The 22,734-nt window shown below is 53.3% G+C and overlaps 2 protein-coding genes across 4 annotated transcripts in view; one reads left to right on the plus strand and one right to left on the minus strand.

Moving 5' to 3' along the window:
* ERN2 (endoplasmic reticulum to nucleus signaling 2) overlaps positions 1-15,955 on the plus strand; it is a 22,955-nt gene extending 7,000 nt beyond the window's left edge. The window contains exons 2-22 of one of the 3 annotated variants that reach the window (XM_026084843.1): positions 3,229-3,346; positions 3,712-3,745; positions 4,389-4,461; positions 4,830-4,902; positions 5,252-5,374; positions 5,753-5,854; positions 6,390-6,651; positions 6,982-7,060; positions 7,167-7,317; positions 8,017-8,138; positions 8,384-8,563; positions 8,925-9,174; positions 9,577-9,667; positions 9,958-10,147; positions 11,045-11,144; positions 11,433-11,632; positions 12,606-12,753; positions 13,458-13,585; positions 14,045-14,168; positions 14,533-14,600; positions 14,683-15,955. In XM_026084843.1, the coding sequence (XP_025940628.1) occupies positions 4,459-4,461; positions 4,830-4,902; positions 5,252-5,374; positions 5,753-5,854; positions 6,390-6,651; positions 6,982-7,060; positions 7,167-7,317; positions 8,017-8,138; positions 8,384-8,563; positions 8,925-9,174; positions 9,577-9,667; positions 9,958-10,147; positions 11,045-11,144; positions 11,433-11,632; positions 12,606-12,753; positions 13,458-13,585; positions 14,045-14,168; positions 14,533-14,600; positions 14,683-14,874 (2,586 nt within the window). In that variant the 5' untranslated portion in view covers positions 3,229-3,346; positions 3,712-3,745; positions 4,389-4,458 and the 3' untranslated portion in view covers positions 14,875-15,955. The other 2 variants (XM_026084851.1, XM_026084860.1) reach the window with 2 other exon arrangements.
* Positions 15,956-17,651: 1,696 nt separating this feature from the next.
* The window catches only part of PLK1 (polo like kinase 1), an 8,177-nt gene continuing 3,094 nt past the window's right edge, over positions 17,652-22,734 (minus strand). The window contains exons 2-10 of the mRNA XM_026084651.1: positions 22,492-22,660; positions 22,239-22,383; positions 21,650-21,743; positions 20,879-21,098; positions 20,396-20,554; positions 20,092-20,169; positions 19,476-19,630; positions 18,838-19,020; positions 17,652-18,378 (exon numbers count right to left, since the gene is read on the minus strand). Of these exons, the coding sequence (XP_025940436.1) occupies positions 18,172-18,378; positions 18,838-19,020; positions 19,476-19,630; positions 20,092-20,169; positions 20,396-20,554; positions 20,879-21,098; positions 21,650-21,743; positions 22,239-22,383; positions 22,492-22,660 (1,410 nt within the window). The 3' untranslated portion in view covers positions 17,652-18,171. The remainder of the gene's footprint in view (positions 18,379-18,837; positions 19,021-19,475; positions 19,631-20,091; positions 20,170-20,395; positions 20,555-20,878; positions 21,099-21,649; positions 21,744-22,238; positions 22,384-22,491; positions 22,661-22,734) is intronic.

Here is a 22,734-nt window from a genome sequence, read left to right on the forward strand (position 1 = left end):
GCACATGGAGTGTGCGTGCACCAGCATCCCGTGCATGGGGGTGCGCGGGCACCAGCGCCCTGTGCGCGAGGTGCGTATGTGCCAGCGTCCCCAGGGTCCGGGTGCGTGGGGGTGAGGGTGCCCGAGCGTCCTGCGGGTGCGAGCGTGGGACTGGGCGCTCAGCGTGCGGCAGTGCACGTGCTGTTTGTGCCACGGGTGTGAGCGCGCCTGCACCAGCGCCTTGCACACGAGCGCKCTGCAGGTGTGAGGATGCGAGTTGTGTGTGCACGAGTGTCCCGGGGGCACGAGCGCCCCACGCGTGTGAGTGCGTCTGCATAAGCGTCCCCGGGTGTGAGAGCGTGAGTGCACGGGCAGGAGCACCCTGCATGTGAGCGCGAGCGTCCCGCRACAGGCCCAGCCTCGGCCCCTTCCTCGCCCTCCTGCCTGCGGGGCTGCACAGCGGCATCGCGTGTCCCCTCCGGGCAGCGGGACGGCAGYGCCCGCGCATGGCCCGGGCTGTTTGAGCGGCCGGGGCAGCGTGTCTGTGGTGTTTTCAGTGGGTCCATAGCTCTGCTCCGTAAGAGAAAGGCTCGGACAGCCGATGCCGTGTTTCTGCCTGTGCTCGGAGCTGGGGCCTGCAGTAGCCGTCACCTTTCCCATCGCTGGAGGAGCGAGTGTTTTCCTCCCGGAAATGATAGCTGAGCTACAGCAATCGGTGACGCTTGCGCAAGCTCCACGTTGGCAGTGGTAGGAATCCTGGGTCTTTCACAGGGGAGGGCGAGCGCAGGTCTCGGAGGCAAGGGAAGAGCAGCCGTGCTCCAGAGCTGTCCGAAGGGACTTGGGGGAGCCAGTGCAAGGAGCTGAGTGCTGCCCTTCCTCAGGAGGAGGGACGGCAGCAGCTCCCGGGGATGCCCAGCGGACCCGGCAGCTCAGCGGTGTTGGGCAGGGGGCGGCAGCCTGGCCCTTGCTTTGGGTGCCTGTCACCAAATAAAAGAATAATTATAGAGGAGCTGGAGGAAACTGCGGAGCACCGGGGGGGAAGCAGAGCATGTTGTGGCTCTAACAGCTGCTGGGCTCTGGGCTCTCAGTTCTGTTTCCATCGTACAGGTGGCCGCAGCTCAAGCTGCGTCCGCTAGCCCGGTTTGTCCTCGGCAAGGAGGTCGACTGTTAGCCGTCCCCTTTAGCTGACGGTGAGCCTACGTGCGTGCCCACCCTGCGCTGCAGAAGCAGCGGCGGAGGCACAGTCGTGCTCCTCTGCCTGCCTCCTACATCYTGCAGATAAAGTGAGAGCTGGACTCATTTACAAGTTAAGCAAGAAGAAAAAGGGCTAATGATAGAGTTGGGCACAAAGCAGACGAGTGGCTGTGTGGGAACTGGTGTGCTCTCTAAGCAGATCCTGCCTAGAGGAGTGTGAGCGGAGGGTGTCGGCGGTGGATACACCTGGAGAACAGGCTACGTGACAACCACTGGGGTGGCTGTTCTTGTCGTTGCGGCTGAGGGAATTTCAGCTATCAGTGACTCGGGGGAGAAAGCGTCTCCTTGCCCCACTGTGTCTTAGCTGGTCTGTTATCACCATCAGCTTCTCCTCCGCAGCCAGGCACGTGCTCACGCATAACATATCTTCTTGGCACAGGCTGTTGGCCGGTTCCTGCTCTTTAATCTGGCCAGATCCTCCGGCCGAGCTCCTTGCCGCGTTTATGTTCTAGGCTTTGATAAACGGAAGGTGAGAGGGGGGCTGTGAGGGAGGCTGTGCAGGATCCTAGGGACGTGCGCTGGCCAGCAAGCCCTCCACGAGCCACCGAGGCAGCAGTCAGGCTCTCCGCGTCTCCGCGCCCGTGCAACCTGGAGATGGCCGTGGGCAAGGCGCTGGTCGCTCCCTGCCACCGCCCTTCTCCTTCTTCCAAGGCAGGTGGTGCTGAGCAGCTGCCGTTCCCTCCCGCGGAGCAGGTGGCTTATGATTAACTCGTCTCCGTGCGCATGGAGTGGGGCGCAGCGGAGCCAGCTCCCGGCCTCGTCCCGCRGTGGTGCCTGACCAATGGGGAGTTTGGGCATCGCTCTGACTCCTCGGCATCAGGAGCGAACACGTCGCACTCGCCGCTTCCCGAAGCCGTTTCTGTCCCCCGGGGTTGTTTGCCTATCGCTACCCTGTTTGCCGAGGGGGTGAGGCTGGCTCGTGTTTGAGCACACAGTGGGTGAGCTGGCACTTGCAGTATGAATGCCGCATACGGAAGCAGCCAGCTCCCTTTCCATAGCGCATTTGCAATTACTGTCTCAGCATCAGGGTGGCTGAAATCTGTAGCTTTAAAAGCCTTTAAAGCTAGCATCGGTTGCGTTTCTGGCATGAAAAGTCACCCAACTAGTTTGCTGCTGGAAGGAGCCGGTGTGTGAGCTGTTTGTGTCACCTCTTGGAAAGGCACCCAGGAACTATGGCTGTGAAACAGCCGCTCGGCAGCTGGTCCCCGCAGGCAGGAGTCCTTGCTCCAGGTAGTGCACCCGGCACCTCACCGCTGTGCACGGTGACCCGCGACGCAAAGGGCCAAGAAATGAGGGACTGCGGCTGCTTCTGCATGTTCTGAGTACTGCTTACTGTGAGCACAGCGAACCTAACGCCGGTGCTTCTTGCCACTGATTTATGGAATGCAGCACCTTTGGACAGCAGCTGGCAGATGTGATTCTTCTGCTGTCCTGTGTCAGTGAAGCTGGAGGAACATGTAGATGTATTACTCTGGTCTGTTAAGAAACCTAGTACAAAAGGTTTTCTTAACTGCTGTGTAAGACTGCTTTTCACATTTGTTTCATTTGCAGAATTACTTGAAAAGTTTCCGGTGGAGGTTTGGAATCCTGCGTACAAAAATTGAACCTCCTGATGAAAGACCTGGTTTTCTTGTTATCTCTGTTACCTTTTTGTACAGCCTCTGTCAGAGGTCCATGGATCACAGGTTCTTAAACCTGCAGGTTTAAGAAAAAAAAAAAGAGCATTCTGTGTTTTGATTCTTGTATGAATCTGTCTTGAAAGCTTGGTTGTAAATCATGATGGAACTGTAGCGCAAGGAAATAAACTCTTCTTCCTCCAAGTCTTGGCTCACTTAGGACCAAAAAGAACCTTGTTTTTTTTTTTTCCCTGCTGTATGTTATTGTGGAGTGTCTAGAGTGACATAAGGGTTGGTGAGCTGTGTTAAAYGGCACGGGCAGTGGGGGCTTGTCCCCAGGTCTGTCTCTGTTCTCTAAGTACCACATTTCTGTCCATAGTGTCTCACTGGCAGTGCTGTGACTGTCCCAGAAACACTGCTCTTTGTATCCACTCTTGATGGAAACCTTCATGCTGTGAGTAAGAGTACAGGTGACATCAAGTGGACCCTGAAGGATGGTGAGTAACAACCCAGAAGGGTGTTTGCTTGTAGTCTAGGTCCCTGGGTTTGTCACTGGCTGTGGGGGGGTTGGAGATGCACCCTCCAGCTTCAATCGTGCTGAAAGTGCTCTGAGCAGCCAATTTCTCCAGACACTGGGGAAAGCTGCCAGGTGCATGTGCTAGCCCCAGACCCTGCTGTTTTCAGAGGAGTGTGTTTACCGTGGGCCAGATACACACCGCCAGCAGTGGCTATTCTGGGTCTGAAATGCAAATAGATACTGAATTGAACATGCCACCACATGACTGCAAATGGTAAATGCTGCCACGCTGTCCCCTTTTGCAGGGAGAAACTGCTGACGTATATGTTTCACTCTCTTTTTCAGATCCTATTCTGCAGGTGCCAGTTTATGTTGCAGAGTAAGTGTCATTTCCCCCTGGATGGAGTGTCCTTTGCTGTAAAGGTTGTTGTTTATCAGCCTTACAATGTGTGCAGAAGGCATTTGAAGATGATGGAGATTCCCTGATCAACACACAGATTCAAAACAAGMAAGTGGAACTTCAAAGAGATTAACCTTCTAGCCCGTGCTATTGCATTCTCTTAAACCCTGCCCTGTGTTGGCACGTCATGCATCATGATACAGGAATAGCTGCTTCCTGCTGAACATGTAGCCTTTCTACAGACAGACCAGAAGCTCTCAGTGCCACCACAAAAAAGTGTAGGAAAGAAATTGAGGAAAATCCCTATGTCTATTTAAAACTGCAGGGGGAAACCAGGAAAGCAGAGAGCTCCTTTGAGATGATGGCCAGAGGCGCCAAATCTGCMCAGCCCCAGGTAGATACAGAGCAGCTGTGTGGGAGTTACTGTATCGAGCCAGACCAGGAGTTCATCTCATACCAAATCCAGTGCTAGAGATTTCAAGGAAAGGTTAAACACTGTAGTGAATCACCCTGGAACAAACTGCTGAGGGGAGTTCCTTATTGCATCTCCTGTTTAGCCGCTGGCAGGTGCCCACAAGTAGGGGACAGCTCCCATTTCATTCTGCTTTCTCCTCCTTTTCAGACCAGCGTTTCTTCCAGACCCCAACGATGGCAGCCTGTATATCCTGGGAGGAAAAAACAAAGAAGGCTTGATGGTCAGTGTGGCTGTGCGAAGGGCTGCTGTGCATCCTGCCCTCTCCCCTGCTGGTTTCGCGGGGCTGACACGGACAGGGCAGACCTGCTGCACGGGGCAAGCCCTGGGAATTCAGATCGCTCCTGTTTGTCCTTGGCACCTTGAAGATGTCTGCCAAGTGGGTGTGGGGCAAAGATAGCCGGGTCCTTTCCTTCCCCATCGCTCCAGCCTATTTTGGGGTTGACCAGTGAAAGCAGGCAGGGAGGAGGGGACTTTCCCAGGCGTATCTGTCCTTCCCACCCTGTTTCTGGAGGCAGCAAGGCTGCTGTTTACGGAGCTGGTTCTCTAGCACTGTTGCCACTCACAGGCCATCGTGCTCCTCCGTTACAGAAGCTCCCGTTCACCATCCCAGAGCTGGTCCAGTCCTCGCCGTGTCGCAGTTCGGACGGTGTCCTCTACACAGGTACGAGGGACCTCTCCCTGTGGGAGAGATCAGCCACTCTGCCTGGGGCATCTGGACCCATGAGGTTAAATGGGGGGGGGGTCATTCATGCCCGAGAGACACAGGTGGGCTCTGACCTGAAGTATGAACACTCTAGGCCTGGGTGGAGTCTGCAGGGACGGGTCTGACCTGGGGCTGTGAGCGGAGGAAGAAGTGCTGTGAGATGCAGAGAGGGGTGGGCTGAGCAGGGATCTCATGGAAAAAGCCTCCTTAGAGGGAGAGATATGGGGAGGAAGCTTGCGGGGTGGCTTTCAGGGGAAGGACAGCAGGGCTGCGGAGRCTTAACAAAAAAATGTATTTTCATTCCCAGGGAAGAAGCTGGACACCTGGTTCATTGTGGACCCCAAGTCAGGAGAGAAGCAGACCACTCTCTCAACAGAGGCCTGGGATGGCCTGTGCCCTTCAAGTCCCCTGCTCTACATCGGCCGTACCCGTAAGCCAGGACACCTCCCTGTTTATCTATCTGTCCAGTCTGAAGAACAGGGTGCTGGGCTGTCCCACCTGCCTTGCTGTCGAAGGAGGGTTTGCATAAACTCTGCTGCTAGTGAAAGGCTCTGCTGTCCCTTTGGAAACAGCGGGGAGTGGAGAGTTTGGTTTCTCCTGCAGCACACTCTTCTCTGTCAGGCGTTGTAATACTGATGGGTTAGTGCTTCCCACAAGTGCTGCGGCTGACTCCATGCTGGGATAGGTAGCAGGGTCCTCAGTGTTTCTTCTTAGTCCCCAGTTCCTCCCTTTTCAAAGGCACTCGCCCCTCYGGGGCAGTGCTGTGAACGCTAGTGCAGTGACCTTGCTGCTTTTCTCTCATCCCCAGAGTATGTCATCACCATGTATGACACCAAGTCGCGGGAGCTGCGCTGGAACGCTACCTACTCGGATTACTCAGCCCCGCTCTACGAGGAGTCGTACCACTACAGTGAGTTGCTGCAGCCCACAGCGTGCGCAGGAGCCGGCTCCCTCCTGGGCCCCAGCGCTCAGCGGGGTGGGGGCTCCCACGGGGCTCGGTGGCTGGACAAGGAGATTCAAAATCAGTGCTGTACTGGGGAAAACAGCTGCTGTGCTGGCCATGCCTGGCCTGAGCTTGCCTGACTGGCAGAGGTGGGGACATAGCGCTAGGATGAGCAGTACGTATCTCTCTCAGACATGGCCAGCCCTCCGTGGCTTGAAGATAGTCACCTGCATTCCTTGGAAGACATCCCTGGGGATGCAGAGGAGCTGCAGGGTGGTGATAGGATCTCCCTCAACTGCTCTGGGGTTTCGTTGAAGAGTTCACATGTGGTGCAAGTGTGCTGTCTGCCAGCAGTCCAGCAAAGAGCTCTTGCATGAACAGAGCATCAAAGGGCAGCCCTAGCCTGACTGAAGGCCACAGGACCAGCATGACATGGAGAGAGGGGGATAACGCCCCACGGTCAGTGCAGCTGCATTACCTCTCTCCTTCTGTCTCTGGCTAGAAATGGCACACTTTGCCTCAAGCGGAGATGGCCTGGTGGTGACGTTGGACAAGGAAAGCGGGGAGGTCCTATGGGCGCAGAACTACGGCTCTCCCGTGGTGGGCATCTATGCGTGGCATCAAGACAGCCTCCGCCGTGTCCCCCACCTCAACATGGCCATGGAGACACTGCGCTACCTGACCTTCCACTCTCAGGACATCCGCCTCATGAAGTGGAACTACCAGTCAATGAGGGACTTCACCACCACTAAGACCCAGCTGCTGTATGTGACTCGGGAGCCCTCAGACCTGGGTGGAGAGGTGGCAGCAGGCTGTGGAAGCCCTCTGGTCCCTGTGGGGTGGCTTGAGGCAGGCAGTGGGGGCTGGCAGCGCTGCAGTCCTGGAACAGGGGACAGTAACTAGGGCTGGAATTTGATCTAAGACGGAGCACTTGCTTTTACAGCCATCGTGAGCCTAAGAAGGGGCTGGCTGGCTCAGGATGTGGGATGTCAGTGGGTCCTGATTGTGGCAGCTTGTTGCATTTACATTGCTTGTTGCTCATCCACTCCAAACAAAGACAGCCTCAAGAGTGGTGCTGTTTCCTGGCATTGCAGGCCAACGCTCTATGTGGGGAAGTATGCAGCCAGCTTCTACGCCTTGACCTCCCTGGTCCATGACAGYGTGGCTCTGGTGGTGAGTGTCCTCTCTGGCGCCGTGAATGCTCCCCATTTCAGAGTGAGCCAATGAAAGTGTTATGTCTTGACTTCTTAGTACTTCATTAACTGTCTGATCCCTTTAGCCACGGGGGATCACGCTGGCCAGGATTGATGGCCCAACTACGGATGATGTGACTATGAGAGAGTCCGGYGAGTGTGAAATCACACCCAGCACAGATGTCAAGTACCCCCAGGGCAGCATCACTTCACTCCACAACCAGTGGCTCCTAATAGGTATGGACCCACAACAGGGCATCGCTTTCCCTACATCCTCRCTTTCAGAGAGTGTCCTAATGAGCGGGAGCCAGAGCTACAGGTGTTTTTTAGTGTGGCAGGGTAATCTGCTTTGCCCAGTGGTTTAAAAAGGACTGAGGCTGTGATTCACCCTCAAAGACTATGATGACTCTGGCTTGGGTTTCATTCCAGCATGTCCTTGACCTTTTCCTAGAACAGGCTGTCAGCATGGGTGGGTGGGCGGGGGCGCTTTGAAATAAGGCTCACATTCACCCGTGCTAACGAATGTGATATTGCGTATTGAGTTGTGCACACAGGTGGTGGATTCATTCGCTTGCTCCATGATTGCTCTCATGTATGATGGCAGGAGATGACATGGTGCACTGGCATGCTTGAAAAATCAAACTGGTCTCAGGGTAGTTGTATGGGGAGGAACAAAGAGCAGGGCCAGGCCCTCCACTGTGTGCTAAGAGGAGACAACCTTGTCCTGTGCCATTCTCCATTGGCTACTGCTTCCCCAAGGTCCCTGTCTCCAGGGACGGAGCTCTGGCATTTTTCTCATTTCCCATCAAAACAGACACCCCTTCTCCATGAGAGCCAAAGCTGTTAAGTGAGCCTACTTCAGCATTGCAGAGATGACCAGACTGAAGCCGTGACCACAGATCAGTTGACTGTTCTCTCTTTTTCCTCCCACCGCAGGGCACCATGAGCTGCCTCCTGTGGTCCATACTACAATGCTAAGAGCCTTTCCAGAGAACCTGAGGAAGACAACAGAAACCATCATTCCCAAGAGTTCTCCTGCCAGGGCTGTGTTTGATGATGTGAGTGCTAGAGCTCCACTGGGTCACTGCTCTGGAGTGGGGGGACCTTGGAAAATGTTGGTTTGCTGAAGAGACCGGGTCATCTAGGGTGGGAGGATGTGTCCCAGCATGTGGGCTAGCATGAAGAAGGAGGTCCTGCATGCAGAGCTGATGCAGAGAAGGAGAACTGCTCGGAAGGAGCCCCAAGCACTAAGTGCCCAGAGATCTCTGCTGGTGTAACCCAAGTGTCTGGGTGTGTGTTGCAGTATCTGACCGCAAGCAGCATGGAAGAGCCGGCTATCAGGAGCAACGACGGGCAGTCTCAGTCAGATTCCACCCAGGGAGAGCAAGTGGAGGTCTATCCAGAGTCCAGCAGCTGGGACATCATGATGGCAGGAGTCAGCACAGCCCTGCTGGGTGGGGGAATCCTGTTCCTCCTTCTGACGGTGAATGATTGTTCCTTCTCTCTCTGGCACCTTGGCCTTGCTGGTAAAGTAACCGCCTGCTGCAGAAATGCCACTGTTTGAAGGGCTGGAAACTCCCTTTGGTTCTTTTTTCTTGTTTTTGTGGCACAAGAAACACTGTGTTGTGAGGAGCAGCACAGCTCCCACACTGTCTCATATATACTCATAGTCATGAACTGAAATTGTGTTTAGCTTTCTGCCCCCAGCCCTGGGTATGTAGCTGGCTGGGGCAGGGGGAAAAAAGTACACGTTAGAACTGCTTGTGTCCAAGCTGTGCCGATGCCCTGGGTTCACATCTGCTGGGATACAAGGACCTGAGATATTTTTGTTGTTTGTGTTCCAGAAACTGCAAAAGCAACATGAGGCACAGCAACAGCAGCTGGAGAAGCAAATCCAGCTCTTACAGCAGCAACAGGAGATGCTGTTCCCGGGTCTGGTTTCTGGAGAGGGTGTCCCTGCAGACCCCGAGGAGCTGGGTGTGACCCAGAGAAGTGCTTCACAGCTGTCACAGAGCTCTGGTCCATCCTCCTACCCGAAGGACGTGGTTAATGGGATGGTCAGCCAGGATCCAGCTGTCCTGGGGGCTGCTGAAGGTGTGTGCTGGTGAGAATAGGAAAGGTGCACGGGGCTCCCTGTCCTGTAGGCCAGAAACTCCTTACTTGTGGGAATGTCTATGTCCTTCTTGACAATTTGGAAGGGGACCTCTCAGAAAAATAAATCCAAGATTTTGAGGCACACAGAGACTGAGAAGAGGTTGGACAGATGTTGTCATCCAAAGTAAGAGCAGAGATGCCCTGCAGATAAGAGGGCTGCAACCTCAGCTGAGGGGGAGGAGATGCAAGAACCTGGTGCTGGATAAGCATGGGCTACAAAAGCAATTGCAGGAAGAACAAGGCCCAAGAAAGGACCAGGTGGTAAAAGAACTGGATGTCCTTGATATGACACTAATACTCAGAGGTTGAAGGATGACTGGTGACATCAATCTTCCTCTGCAGATGCAGGATCAGACATGATTGTGATTGGGAAAATTTCCTTTAACCCCAAGGATGTGCTGGGCCATGGAGCTGGAGGAACCTTTGTCTTCAGGTGGGTAGCACCCTGGGATGCCCTTCCTTTTGCTCAGGCCAGGCCTGGCTCAGAGGAGGAGACTATTCCTCTCTCTCTTTCCACCTGGGAGCCACAACTGTAGCACTAAAGCAGGTTGCTTCCCTGGTAGCATCCACATGGTTCAGAGACTTTGGTGCATGGGTTTCAAAGTTCTCTTTCTCAGTTTCTGGCATTGGCCAGAGCCTTGCTAGGCTGTAAATCTGCAGGGCTGTGCTCTGCTATATCCAGTGAGGGCTGTATATGGACACTGCTGTCAATTCTCCATGCAGGGGACAGTTTGATGGCCGGAACGTGGCTGTGAAGCGCCTTCTGCCTGAGTGTTTCCATCTCGTGGACCGTGAGGTCCAGCTGCTCCGGGAGTCAGATGAGCACCCCCATGTTGTACGATATTTCTGCACTGAGAAGGACAAGCAATTCCATTATATCGCCATTGAGCTCTGCTCTGCCACGTTGCAGGAGGTGAGTCCACAGCCCCTTTCCCTGCCTGGGTGCTTGCAGAGCAAGGTCATCCACATGCAACCACCGCAGGATAGCTCTTAATTAACCCTTCGTGTCTCCATCCCTGTATTTGCAGGGAGTCCCCAGGGGAATGTGTCCAGTTTCACGTGTCCCTTTAGTGAGGTCCTAGCCTGCAATATTCTTGCAGAAGCAGAGTACTCTCTCTGCATGTGTGAGAGCAGGGTTGTCAGCTGCAGTTCCTGCGTTTGGAGCCCTGTTTGAGGTTCCTGAAGTGCCCTGCTCTGTACCTGTTTCTCCACAAGTCAGAGGGCGTAGTGGTTAGATCTTACATGGACAGGCTGCAAGGTACTTTGGAAACGCAGAGCATGTAGTGGCAGTACTACTTCCTTATGAATCAAGCCATGTCTTTGTTCTGTTCCTGATTTTCCCTTTCAGGAGGTGGCAGTGCAGCAACATGCTTCTTGGCACCATTTGGGGCAGTTGTTCCCTGTTCCCTTCTGGGTGACCTCAGAGGGGGGAGCAACTTCTGGTCCATCATCCTGGTGCTACACCCCAATGGGGGGCTAGTTGGGTCCCTTCCCCAGCACAAGCTGGGAAGAGACAGCATGTTGGGATTAGAAGAGTAAAGCAGGAGCGTTGCTGAAGCTATGGAGGTCTAAGGATACAAGTGAGAGCAGGTTTGGAGCAGAGGGAACATATGCCAGCTGGTAGACCTGAAAATGACAAGTTAGCCTTGGGGACACAAATGGCCTCTGAATGGGCTTGTATAACCAAAAGCTCATCTCCTTCCAGCTCTATCAGTCTAGTGAGAGGTCTCTCTGCTGACAAGTCTTGCCTTGATGGCTCCCAGAAATCAGACCTCAGTTCCTGTGTCTTTCTACCCCTGTCTGGTTCTAGTACGTGGAAAGCCCTGGCTTTGATCGTCGGAGCCTGGACCCAGTGTCTCTCCTGCATCAGACCATGTCAGGCCTGGCACACCTGCACTCGCTAAACATCGGTAAGAGGGCAGCATCCCCTGCTTTCATGCACATGCCTCTAGCTTGAGGGCAACATGTTCAGCTGAGTAATTTCAGTTTGAGGGAGCTTCTGTCTTCATCCCAAGAGTTTTGTGCTGTGAGATTCAACCCAAAAGCTGCCAGGTGTGGAGGCAGCGCACAGGTTTCTGGGCTGGGCGTGCTGGGAGACGTGCAGGGGCCCTGTAACGTCATGACAGCACCAATCCTTGGTTCAGTCCTGCAGCTGCAGGGTCATGTTTGCAGGTAACATTGTGAACTGCCTCTTTCAGTTCATCGTGACCTGAAACCCTGCAATATCCTCATCTCCATCCCGAATAGCCACGGGCAGATCCGAGCCATTATCTCCGACTTTGGCCTGTGCAAGAAGCTTCATGGGGGACGACACAGCTTCAGCCTCCACTCCGGGATTCCTGGCACCGAGGGATGGATTGCACCTGAGTTGCTGCAGGAGGTCCCAAAGGAAAACCCTGTCAGTGAGCTGTGCCTGGCGATGACAGTCCTGCTTATTGTGCTTGTTAACCCTTTCTTTGCAGAGTCCTCCTTACTTGCAGCAGCTTCCTGGTGTGCCGCTGAAATCCTCAATTAAGACAAGAGCTCTAAGAGTAAAAGCCAGTCCAAATGCAGAACATGAGTAGTCATCACCAGGATCTCCCTAATCAGCAATTACTTATTGCTTTCCTGTCCCTTGCGGGGACAGCCATTCCCAACAAAAGGCAGAGTCCAGTGCCTGGTGGCCTGGTAGAGTTGGAGCCAGTGTCACATCCACTCTGACATGCCTGCAAAAGCAGGAGGATCTCAGTAAAAGCTGAGTGTTCCTGGGTATGTGGTTCACCAGCAACACARTCACTGGATGCCTGGGATAGTGGCCAGATGTGTTCAGTGCAGGTCTTCTCATCTGGCTGTAGTACTTGGAAATTTGGGGTAGGGAGGTGGGAGGTGGCCGTGGGAACTGGCTCGCTGTGAAGGTTACTCATTCTGCTCATCTGTTAAGCCCAGGGTGTCCTGTTTCTGCTGGAAGCCAGTTGCTGTGCTGGGGGTTGGCAACATGCTTCATATAACCTTATACTGGGATTAGTTTGTATGGATTTTTAAGACACTAGCAGCCCTCAGGTGTTCATCTGGCAGTGAAGTCCTGACTTCTGTTTGTGCCCCTGAAAGCCTCTTTCCTAATCAGGACCTGATGTGATATGGTGTTTCACAGATTTAGAGGGAAACAGTCCCTGCTGCAGAAAGTGTGGGCAGGCAGGAGCCCTTGGGCAATACATTTATCGGCAATTTTGCATTTACCAAAGAAGACTTGAAAGTGGTGTCTCTGAGTTACTTCCTAGCTAAAGCTTCAGCCAACAACCAAGTGTTCACATATAAGAATGGAAAGTGGGAAGGTAAAAACATTTCTTCGCCCCTTGCTGTGAGGGTCCCATCTCCCTGTTTGTGTTCTGCAGACATGTGCTGTGGACATCTTCTCAGCTGGGTGTGTCTTCTACTACGTGGTGTCAGGAGGAAAGCATCCATTTGGGGACAGCCTACGGCGACAGGCCAACATACTGTCAGGCACTTACCAGCTGACCTGTCTGCAGGAAGATGCTCATGGTAAGGGCCCTTCCCCACAGGCGTATGAATGCGTGTGAATCCTCCAACATCGGAAGACATGGGTACAGTAGTAGTGACACAATGATCTGGTCCTTCTGTGACACCTGCTTTTTGCGGCTGTCGGACTATGTCGCATATGCTGACTTACTCTTGCCTTGCAGTCCTCAGAAGGTAAATCAGCATCATTAATCCTGTTTGGTGGAAAAGAAGCTTAGACCAGAGCAGTGAGATGACTTACCATAGTCACAGAGGAAGCTAGTGACAAGGTGGGCTCCTCTGGATCTTTGTGCCTCAGCCACAGGACCAGCCTTTCAGATGCGCTGCAGAGAGCACTAACACGGAACAAAAGCTTTAGGGTCTTGTAGCCATTCGTCCAGTCTCTGCATTTTAATCTGCATCCAGGTTTGTCATAAATGTCTCAATCAACTGGCTTGCACCACTCTTTTTTTTAGGTGATCCCATGGCTTCCTAGGCCTATTGCAACTTATTCCATTGCCCCAGATCATGCAGAGGGAAAGGAGTTAATGGTGGGTTTTGGCATTCAGAAATAGTAGGACAAGCCTGGTTTCATTTCATTATAGTGCTGCAGTCCTTGGAAATGCTGTGTGCCATGACTTGCAGTAAAAGCCCTGAACCAAGATATGTGTAGCTCCCTGTCCTTCTCAGGGGAATTAGTTCTCTATTTTGTTTGTTTTGCATACAAGACAAGGTTGTTGCAAGAGAGCTGATTGCAGCAATGATCAGCAGTGAGCCCCAGAAGCGCCCCTCAGCCCCAGTGGTCCTTATGCACCCCTTTTTCTGGAGTCAAGAGAAGCAGCTGCAGTTCTTCCAGGTGAGAACTCTCCAGCCAACCAGGTGGTGAATTTAAGTGGGATCTAAGCATGACTGACATAGTGCAGTCTTTCTGAGTCTGCACGTGTTCTGAAAAACAAGTGCCGAAAACAGCCATATTTATCTCAATATGCTCATTCTGAGCTAGTTTTGCAAGGTGGGAGACTGCTGCTTGCCCTGAGTTTGAGACCAGGGCCCTTTTTCTTGTAGAAAAAAACCATTTCAAAACCGTCTCACCTGGAGGGAGACTCTGTCTGCAAGCAACTGGGTTCGGTGTGGCCCGTTTGCCACCAACAGTTTCCGTGGTCCCAGCCAGCAGGCTGCGCGTGTGCTAGTCTACCCTGGGAGCAGGCTGCGGGTCTCGCTTCCACCTTCCCCACGGCTCTGTTCTCTGGTGGTTGCCCTCCGGTCAGAGCCAGCGTGAGTAACGCTCCCCTTTTACCTGCTCTCTGGCCCGCAGGATGTCAGCGACCGCATTGAGAAGGAACCTGCTGAGGGGCCCATAGCCTCGGCCTTGGAGGCAGGGGGGCGGTCGATCGTGCGGGTGAACTGGAGAATGCACATCTCTCTCCCGCTGCAGACAGGTAAAAGCTCAAGTCCGGGCTCACCGCTGGTCCCTAAACCTGGGGTCTTGTAGCCAGAGAAACGGAGCTTTCCAGGTCCGTGTCCTTTGCTGGGTAAAAGCCTGGGGCACCTTCTGGTGCCCAGGGGTCAAACAGCAGGAAGGAGAAGCTGCCGCCCGTGCGGCAGGAGGGCAGAACAGTTCGGTGAACCCCATCCCCTGGGTTTGTCCCCCCGTCCTGAACTCCCACACCAGTTTCCCCAAGAGGCGCTGACTCCCATCAGTGCTTATTGCCCCTGGGAGCTGTTTGCAGCTCTGACGTCCCTACGCGTCGTTTCAAAGCCACTTCTCGCGGACGCTGATTGCGGCTCTCCTGCCGTTTCCAGACTTGAGGAAGTTCCGGACGTACAAGGGCAGTTCAGTGCGCGACCTCCTGAGGGCCATGAGGAACAAGGTACTGCCACCGTCCCGCACCAGGAGTCCCCTGAGCTCTGGGCATGCATGCACCGTCTCTGACTTCGCTGTCTTTCCTGCAGAAGCATCACTACCACGAGCTGCCCGTCGACGTGCAGGAGGCCCTGGGGCCAGTCCCCGATGACTTTGTTCAGTACTTCACCTCTCGCTTCCCCCACCTGCTGCTCCACACGCACAGAGCCATGAGGGTCTGCGCCCACGAGCGGCTCTTCCGTTCCTACTACTGCCAGGAGCCAGGAGACGATGGGAAATGAGCAGGGACGCTGCACCGGGGAGAGCGCTCACAGTAAGAGGCTGGTGCAGCCACTGAGCCCCTGGGCATCGTAGGGATCCCAGGACAGGGTCAGCCAACACTTGTCTCCATTTTATCCTGTTAAAGCAGAGGCTTCTGGAGCACTTTCCCTTCCAGACTTGCATCGACAGGAATTAGCTAGAGCTCGGCTGCCTTGCCTGCCGCCCCGGCAAGGACACGAGCCCCTCTCTCCCTGGCCTGCCTGTATCTGTAGACACTGTCTTGCATCAGCTCCTGGGGAAGGTCTCTGCCCCCCAGGGAGTTCCCTTTGGGGCCTGGGCATGGCCCCTTGTTGTGGCTCTCAGGGAGCCCATCTACCCATTTTTTGGGAAACAGGAACTCTGAATTGGGGCAATGTCTTTTAAAAGAAAACTGCCACTGTCCGTAATACTTACGGTACATTAGTTCTTCCTGTACTGCGCAGACTGTCAGTACCAGTGCAATCGCTGGAGCACAGGGCAAACCCAGCACGTGTCAGTCGTTCGGCAGCTGAGTGCTGTAACTAGTCCTGTGGGCTCTCTGGCTTCTTTCTTCCCTGCGTACAGCAGCGGGCAGCTGAGCAGGCCAGGGTGACACGGGAATGCAGGACTGGGAGTGATCGCCCAGTGTGCCCAACAGTTACAAGCAGCACAGGCCAAAAGAAGTGATCGTAGTTTGCAGTTGGACTGTTTCATCTTGGTTCTCCTGAATCCAGGAGCAGCCATTTGGGCCTCTGCCTTTGCAAGCTCTTGTTCAAATTCAGTAGCCTTAAGGCCCTTGTGTCAGAGAATTTAAAAAAAAAAAAAAAAAAAAAATCTCTGCCACGGACATGTTGTTCTGAAAAGTCAGGAGAAAAAAAAAAAAAAAATCTTGGCATGTTGCAGGAGTTTTCTTGAGAACAGCTGAAAGACGCTGTTGCTGCTTGAATGTTGGGTTGATGCCTGGAACCTGCTGGTTGTTCATCAGAAGATGCAGCAAGCTTCGGTCCTGTGGTTCCCTCCTGGGCCACGCTCCTGTGGAAGTGGCAATTTGATTGCATGTTTAATACACAAATGCTAATGGAAGCACTATTATGATAGTTTTGACACTGGATATGGCACTTCGTCCCAGCCCGGGGGTGGGGGGAGGCAAATTGGGTGAGCTTTTAGCATCCAGCCTTAGGGCTTTGGACCTGCTATTTGCATCTTCCTCTGTTTGCATCAGGCCTGCTAATAGCAAAGTGCAGCCAGCCCTGGAGGCAGGCGCTGAGCCTTCCAGCGCAATCCCACTAACAAAGCCTTTTTTTAATCTCAGATGGGCTGAGAAAAAAAGTTTCACCCTTTTGGTCACTAGCAACCTATAGTTATTTCAGGTCAAGGTACCCATGTGTTAGAAGCCCAAATGGTTTGCACAGCAGAACAGCAGAGCTGCTATTTGTGAACAGTTTCCTCAGGGCAGGAGGGAAGAACAAGAAGGAAACCTCTTCTCCCTCTGTGGATCCTTTCCCTCTGAACTCAGGCCTGCACCTGCTGTTCCCAAAGCCCCTGCACAGCTGGAGCAACAGCAGCAGCACAGGCTTTCATGCCCTGGACCTGGCTTCCAGGCTCCCCAGGCAGCTGGAAGCTGAGTGCTGCCATGAGCTAGGTTTCCCATTTTCTGTCACTCCTTTGGGCTGCAATCAGCTTGGAAGCAGGGGCTCTGCAGGTCCGTGATTTGTATGAGCTGGTCCACAAGCAAAGCGCCTGCAGGCAGCCCGGGCAGCAGCTGGAGCCAGCCACAGTGAGCAGAGGGGAAAATGCTTCTGTGCAAAGGTGGGACACGAGCCCAGGCATTCACTCAGGCTGATGCCTTACCCTGAGAGCTGCCAGGCTGCACCACACAGCTGAGAGCAGCGCTGTCTTCTTGCAGAGATACTTGCATGCAAGAGTGAGAGGAGGCAGCCTCAGTCCCCCTGCACCAAGCTACCTCTCCACTGCTGTAGCTGACTGTGCCTGACTGCCCCTTTGCAAAGCTTCTCTCTGCTATAGTAATCATTTTGTACAGTCTTGATTCCACTTTGTGCTGGGCTGTGGGGTCCTGTTACACTGGTAACAGTCAGTTTTTACATGGTTTATCCTGTATGGTCTAAAACATTTTATACAAAACTGTGAAAAAAAAATAGAAGTAAATAAAAAGTAAATGATCTTGTCCTGACAGTCAACAGAACTATCTCACCCACTTCCTGAAGTGCCCCAACTCAGTGATTTGCTCTATTATCACCTTTTAAACATATCTGAGATTAGGCAGAAGTGATCATTGCAGGGCTGTTGCTATAATAGAGCTTCTCAAACAATAGGAAGACCAAGGTAAGGAAGTTCTCCTCTTCTCACTGTTAGCCTGCAGTTCCTGGTTAGAGGCCAGCTCCTGCAGTAATTTAGGAGAGCAGCAACAATCCCCTTCTTTCCCCAGCACAGGAGAAAGAAGGAGGCACCAACTGCTGCTCATGACAAACATTAAACTTTAAAACCCCCATTTCCTATTAAAATCTGCTGCTGTTTTCCTGTTGCCAAGTAGCCAATCCAGGAGCCAAGTAGCAAATCCAGAGCTCAGCCAGGCTCACCTAGGGCTGTTAGTAGGGGCAATGAGGCAGACAGTATAGGTCCCCCAATAGCTTGTGGAAGTGGGGACTCCTGCTTGGGAAGGAGGGGGAAGGCAGAGGCATCATGCTGCTGCCTCCCTCAGCTGCCTAAATAAGTCCTTAGAGCAGGCCAAAGAACCAAGACAGGCTGGACACTGCAGCGAACAATCTTTAATCAAGTTATGCAATATACAAAAGTTTAGGTTTCATGTAGATTAATTTCAGTATTAAAAGGCCGATTGCTCAGTTTCAACCTGGGCACGTTAAATATCTTAGCTGAATTGCTGCAAGAGAAAAAGCCCAGAGCATAAGGCACAAACATGTACAAATAACTTGCATGATAGTTCTGCCCTCCCCACGCTCTGGTCTCTCATGCCCAGGAACCTCAAACAAGAGGTTTGTTTTGAGTCAGGCTTTTTGTTTCGGGAAGTTAGAAAAAAGACTAGATACTTAAAAAATAGACTTTCTATTGGGAAAGGGGAGCAAGAAAGCCCCTTGGGCACCAGTCAGAGTAAACACAGCACCATTCCCACAGCAGAGGCTCTCGTGGCAACTAGACCGTACCCAGGAGTGGGAGCCCAGCTGGGTGACAAGAGGTTACAGTGCAAGCAGGGATGCTACTAGATTCCCCCATCCACAGCTGGAACAGTTTGGCACAGATGTCAAGTCCATCAAGACCAAGGCCTAAACAGAAGGTTTCATGCGGGCTGAGCCAGACTTTGAGCTGAGGAGCTTCTCCACCATGGTGCGAGCGTAGCGGAGCCGGCTGGCCAGCTCCTTGCAGCATCCATGTTCCTCGATGAGACTCAGCTTGTACGTGCGGAAGTCCCGTTTCTCATCTATGTATGTGACAGCAGCCATGAGAGGGCACAAGATGACTTTGGTGTGGTCCTACAGGGAGAGAACACAGGTCACCCTGAGCACACTGCAAGCACTTGGTTTCCCTCAAAATGAACCATCTCAGCAGCTGGGGCATCCCAGCAGCATCCAGAAACATGCTGACAGAGCACCTCACCACAGCCAAGTTGGGGTAGAAAGCCATTCCTTCACAGATAGCAGCAAAAGGAAACAAGTCTATCCAGCCAGCCCAAGAGCCACTGCACTTGGGACTGTGCAGCAGTCTTGCTCCTGCTCTAAGAAATAGCCCCTTAGCATGCTGAGTTGTCTGGATGGCTTATGTACTGGCAAGTAGAGTAAGGAGCCTTCCAGTCTAGGTTCACTGGGCAAAGTTTTGGCTTGGGTTGCACCCTCCTGCTAAGGAGGTTGTTTGCATATAGTACTGTTTGTAGCAGAGCTGTTAGGGCAGCTAGAGCTGCAGCCCTGGGAAAACCCAGGGAGTAGCATCCTCACCTGGAAGAAGTTGATCTGCACAGTGCCATTGCTGAGGTGCAGGATAATGGCGCTGCGGGTCCGGAACCACGTGCAGAGGTAGGGTAAACGAGCCAGCTCATCTCCTTCCCGAGGCGTGATGTTAGCACCTGCCTTCAGCAGGTGCTCGCTCATGTAGTTCCGGAAGTATTTCAATAGTGTTATCTGCAGACAGGAAAGGCTGTTATCCAGACAGGCTGGAGATGACCCATGCTACATGGGGAGGGCAGAGGCTGCTTTTGCAGTCCCAGAGCCTCCTTCTGTCTTTCAGGACTTGAGGGGTCAGTGTAAGAACTTGTATGAGTTCATATATTCAGACAGCAAAGTTAACCCAGTTGGTGATGCTTGAGGCTCACTTTGCTTAACGCTCTGGTACATGCAGGCTTTGTGAGCACATATTTCTTTGAAGCTACTCATAAGCAAACCTCAGCTAGCAACTAGAAACAGTGAGAGCTGCTAGTGTCTCTCCTTTGGACCATGTTTTACYAGCCAAGAAGCAGCCTGCAGGATGAAAGCAGCCCCAAGAGACAGATCCCTGGAACCCACCCATGGAGGCTGGCAGAGGTCTCAACAGGAGGAATGCCCACCCACCAGCAGTGGCCCCTGTCCCCAGAACTAACCTTCTTGTTCAAGGCAGAGGGATAGGATCTCACAGTGAAGTAGGACTCTGTGCTGTTTTGCTCGATGTACTGCAAGCTGTCCCCGTCATTGTACATAATAAGACGAGTGGAGTCATTGAAGAGAACTCCAACACTGTTGTCGCACAGCTGATAACCTAGTTCAAAGAGAGCCTGTTAGACCTTCAAATACACAGGACTGCTGATTGTGCAAAATACAAGGCAGGATTGTGTCATGTAGGGGATTGGTGACAGCCACCCCAAGTCTAGAGCTCCTCCTATTTGCAGAGGTCTGGGTGGCGCTTCTCTGGATTTGTCACCCTTCCCTGCCATATCACATGCCACAGAAGGAAGCTTTAGTAACTACAGCACTGGGTATCATTTGCTCACTTCAGAGTGAGGCCACATCCCATGCAGCAGGTAGCTGTTTTCTGCCCATAGTGGCATGGGCTGATGTTCAGTGACCACTGCTCTGGATTCAGCAGTGATGGTGGTTTTAGACACCTACATGCTGGACCGCCAGATTAAAGAATCTGATACATGCGATGCCTGAATCATAGCTTCCCTCAGCTTCTTCAAGAACTAGAAAAGGCTGAAGTGCTGCCCCTGTATTACTTACCTAGACCATATTTATCTGAGTAGTCCACCCATTTGCTAACCCAGAAGATAGGAATGCAGGCTGGGTCTTCAGCCTCTTCTGCCAAGAGAAGAACAGTTTATGAGAAGATGTTTAAGGCATCCTGTGCACCATAGCAAACAAGTAATGCCAGAATGAAGACAAGTAGCTACTACATTGCTTCTCTGCCTTCCAGTTTGAAACCAAGGAGGTCAGTTAACCCCTCACTTCAAACAGCAGCAGCAGAATGACAGAAAAGCAAGTTACCAAGAAAGGCCAGTGCACATGGCATTGTCCCCAGGCTCACCTTGTCTCACCACCACTCTCTCAGATGGCTTGGCTGAATTGACTGCAGTCAGCTGCTGTAACATGTCTGCTAAGTGACAGTCAACAGCATCTCCCAGCTCCCGCAGCCCAGCTACATCATCTTTTTCAGGCAAGCTCTCTAGTGCAGGGCTGTCCGGTCCTAGGCCAGGAAAGAAAAGAGTTTGGAGGCGTTACCAGGAAGTAGGTTTCTAAAGGCACCAGATTTACATTCAGTCCTAGCTGTAATAAACACATTACACACCATATAGCTAAAGTTAGTGCTGACACAACCCAGAGCCAAAGCAGGGAGGAAAAGAGGGAAGAGGCCTCCCATTCACAAAGTGCTCCAGGTTTTCATACAAGTCAGGAAGAGGTTAGGCAGCACCATATTCCTCACCAACAGCCTGGATGTTGTTGGAAGCCAGGCAGGCTTTCATCCAGCACTGCAGTCCACGGCCCTTGGCTCCCAGGCACTTGCGCTCACCTTTGTTGAGTGCAGTCAGTGGCTTTCGCCCGTTCAGATCAAGCCCGCTGGGAGCAATTGAAAACCTAGGTGCAACGGTGAGACAGCTGGTGGGCAAGCGGTTGGGGATGTATCCTGACGTGAAGAACTCGTCATTCAGCAACTCGTCGATAGTCGGGCGCGTGGCAGGGTCAGACCTCAGCATCTTCTGGATGAGGTTAGCAGCTACAGGGTTGATGTGCTGTGAGGAAACAGGCAGAGTTCACAAACAAGAAAGGTCAGGGACAAGCGTGCACAAGGAGCAATGTGCACAGGATGTGCAACACGGGGGCAGCTCTGCTCAGAGCAGAGCTCCTGTGCTGGGCAGGTGCAGGACACTGGTCTGGGGAAACAGAACAGCTTGACAGCGCCCGTGCAAGCTCCTGGCAGTGTTCAGAGCTTGAAGTCAACTGACTAGCAAGACTGAACCAACAGTGGGATGAGCAGGGGACCTGGTCCAGACCTCATCTGTGGCTGGACTCAAGCAAGTTAAATTACCCCACGGCCTTCTCCTTCACATGCCAGCTGCCCAGTTCAGATTTTTGGTATGTCGAGGGGGAGCTGCTGGCCCCTCAGTAGGAAGCCGACTCCACAGGTCCATTCCACCAGACTGAAACATCCCCTCCCTAGCACTTGGCAAGGAGAGCCGTTTCACCATTATGCAAGCTCGTTAAGTGTCAGAAGCAGAATGGTGCAGAAAGCAGCCAAAACCTGCTGCAAGGTTAGTGAGTCCGCCCACAGGAAGCGCCATACCTTGGGGATGGTATATTCATTCTTCTTAATTCGGATGTAAGTTTCCTTTAGACAAGAGGTTTCGAAAGGCGGTTTCCCTACCAGCAGAGTGTACCTGCGTGTTTAAGGACATAGAAGCCTGTCACAGCCTTGTATGAGGCAGCTTGCAGGGGGACTACAACACTCCTGGTCCAGAAGCAGCCCCATCTTGAAGTGCCTCCTGTGACTTCCCAACGCCAAGTGTGCTCCCTCCGCCAGGAAGGGTGGTACAGCAGGTAGTTACAGGTACTATTCCTAGTTCCTTCTCCCTGAGAGGGGAAGCTGGGATCTAGTACCCCCTGGAGAAAGYTCTGGTTGGGAAATGAGGGCTTTTGCAAAAAAATGCCTCAAGACAGCCCCCATGTGAGCAGATTAGCCTGCAAAGACACATATGCCTACACGTGTGCCGAGCACTGGGGAGGTCACATGCTGGCTAGCAGCCATGCTCAGCCAGGGCAGGTGCTCTGGAGATAGCACGCCCAAGGCTTCAGCTTATGCCAAAACCTCAAGGACACCCGGAGCACAGGACAGCCCAGCCCCACAGCCCCGTGCGGGAGGCGCTTTGACTCACATGATGCAGCCGATGGACCAGATGTCCACCTCGAAGCTGTGCCCCTTCTTGCCCAGCACCTCTGGGGCAATGTAGTTCGGGGTCCCACACAAGGTCTTCTTACGCTCGCCGTCATACTCCACTTTGGTGGCCAGGCCAAAGTCACCTTTGGGAGAGGGGGAAGACAAGAGCATGAGCCAGAGGCCCCCGCGCCGCCGACCCCAAGCTCGGGGTCCCTACCGTGGGTGGGGGGCACCGCGWCGCGGGCACCTACCGATCTTCACCTCCATCTCGTCGCTGAGGAAGAGGTTGCCCAGCTTGAGGTCGCGGTGGATGACGCGGCGGCTGTGGAGGTACTGGCAGCCCAGGATGGTCTGGCGCAGGTAGTAGCGCACCTCGGGCTCGCTCAGCGCCTTCCGCCGCTTGTGCAGCTCCAGCAGCGACTGCGGGAGGCCGTCAGCACCGGGCACGCACCGGCCCCGGGGCTGCCCCGACCCCCCGGGGCCCGATCCCCCCC

Source organism: Apteryx rowi, unplaced genomic scaffold (genome assembly GCF_003343035.1).
Source record: "Apteryx rowi isolate R43461 unplaced genomic scaffold, aptRow1 scaffold_119, whole genome shotgun sequence".
Taxonomy (NCBI): domain Eukaryota; kingdom Metazoa; phylum Chordata; class Aves; order Apterygiformes; family Apterygidae; genus Apteryx; species Apteryx rowi.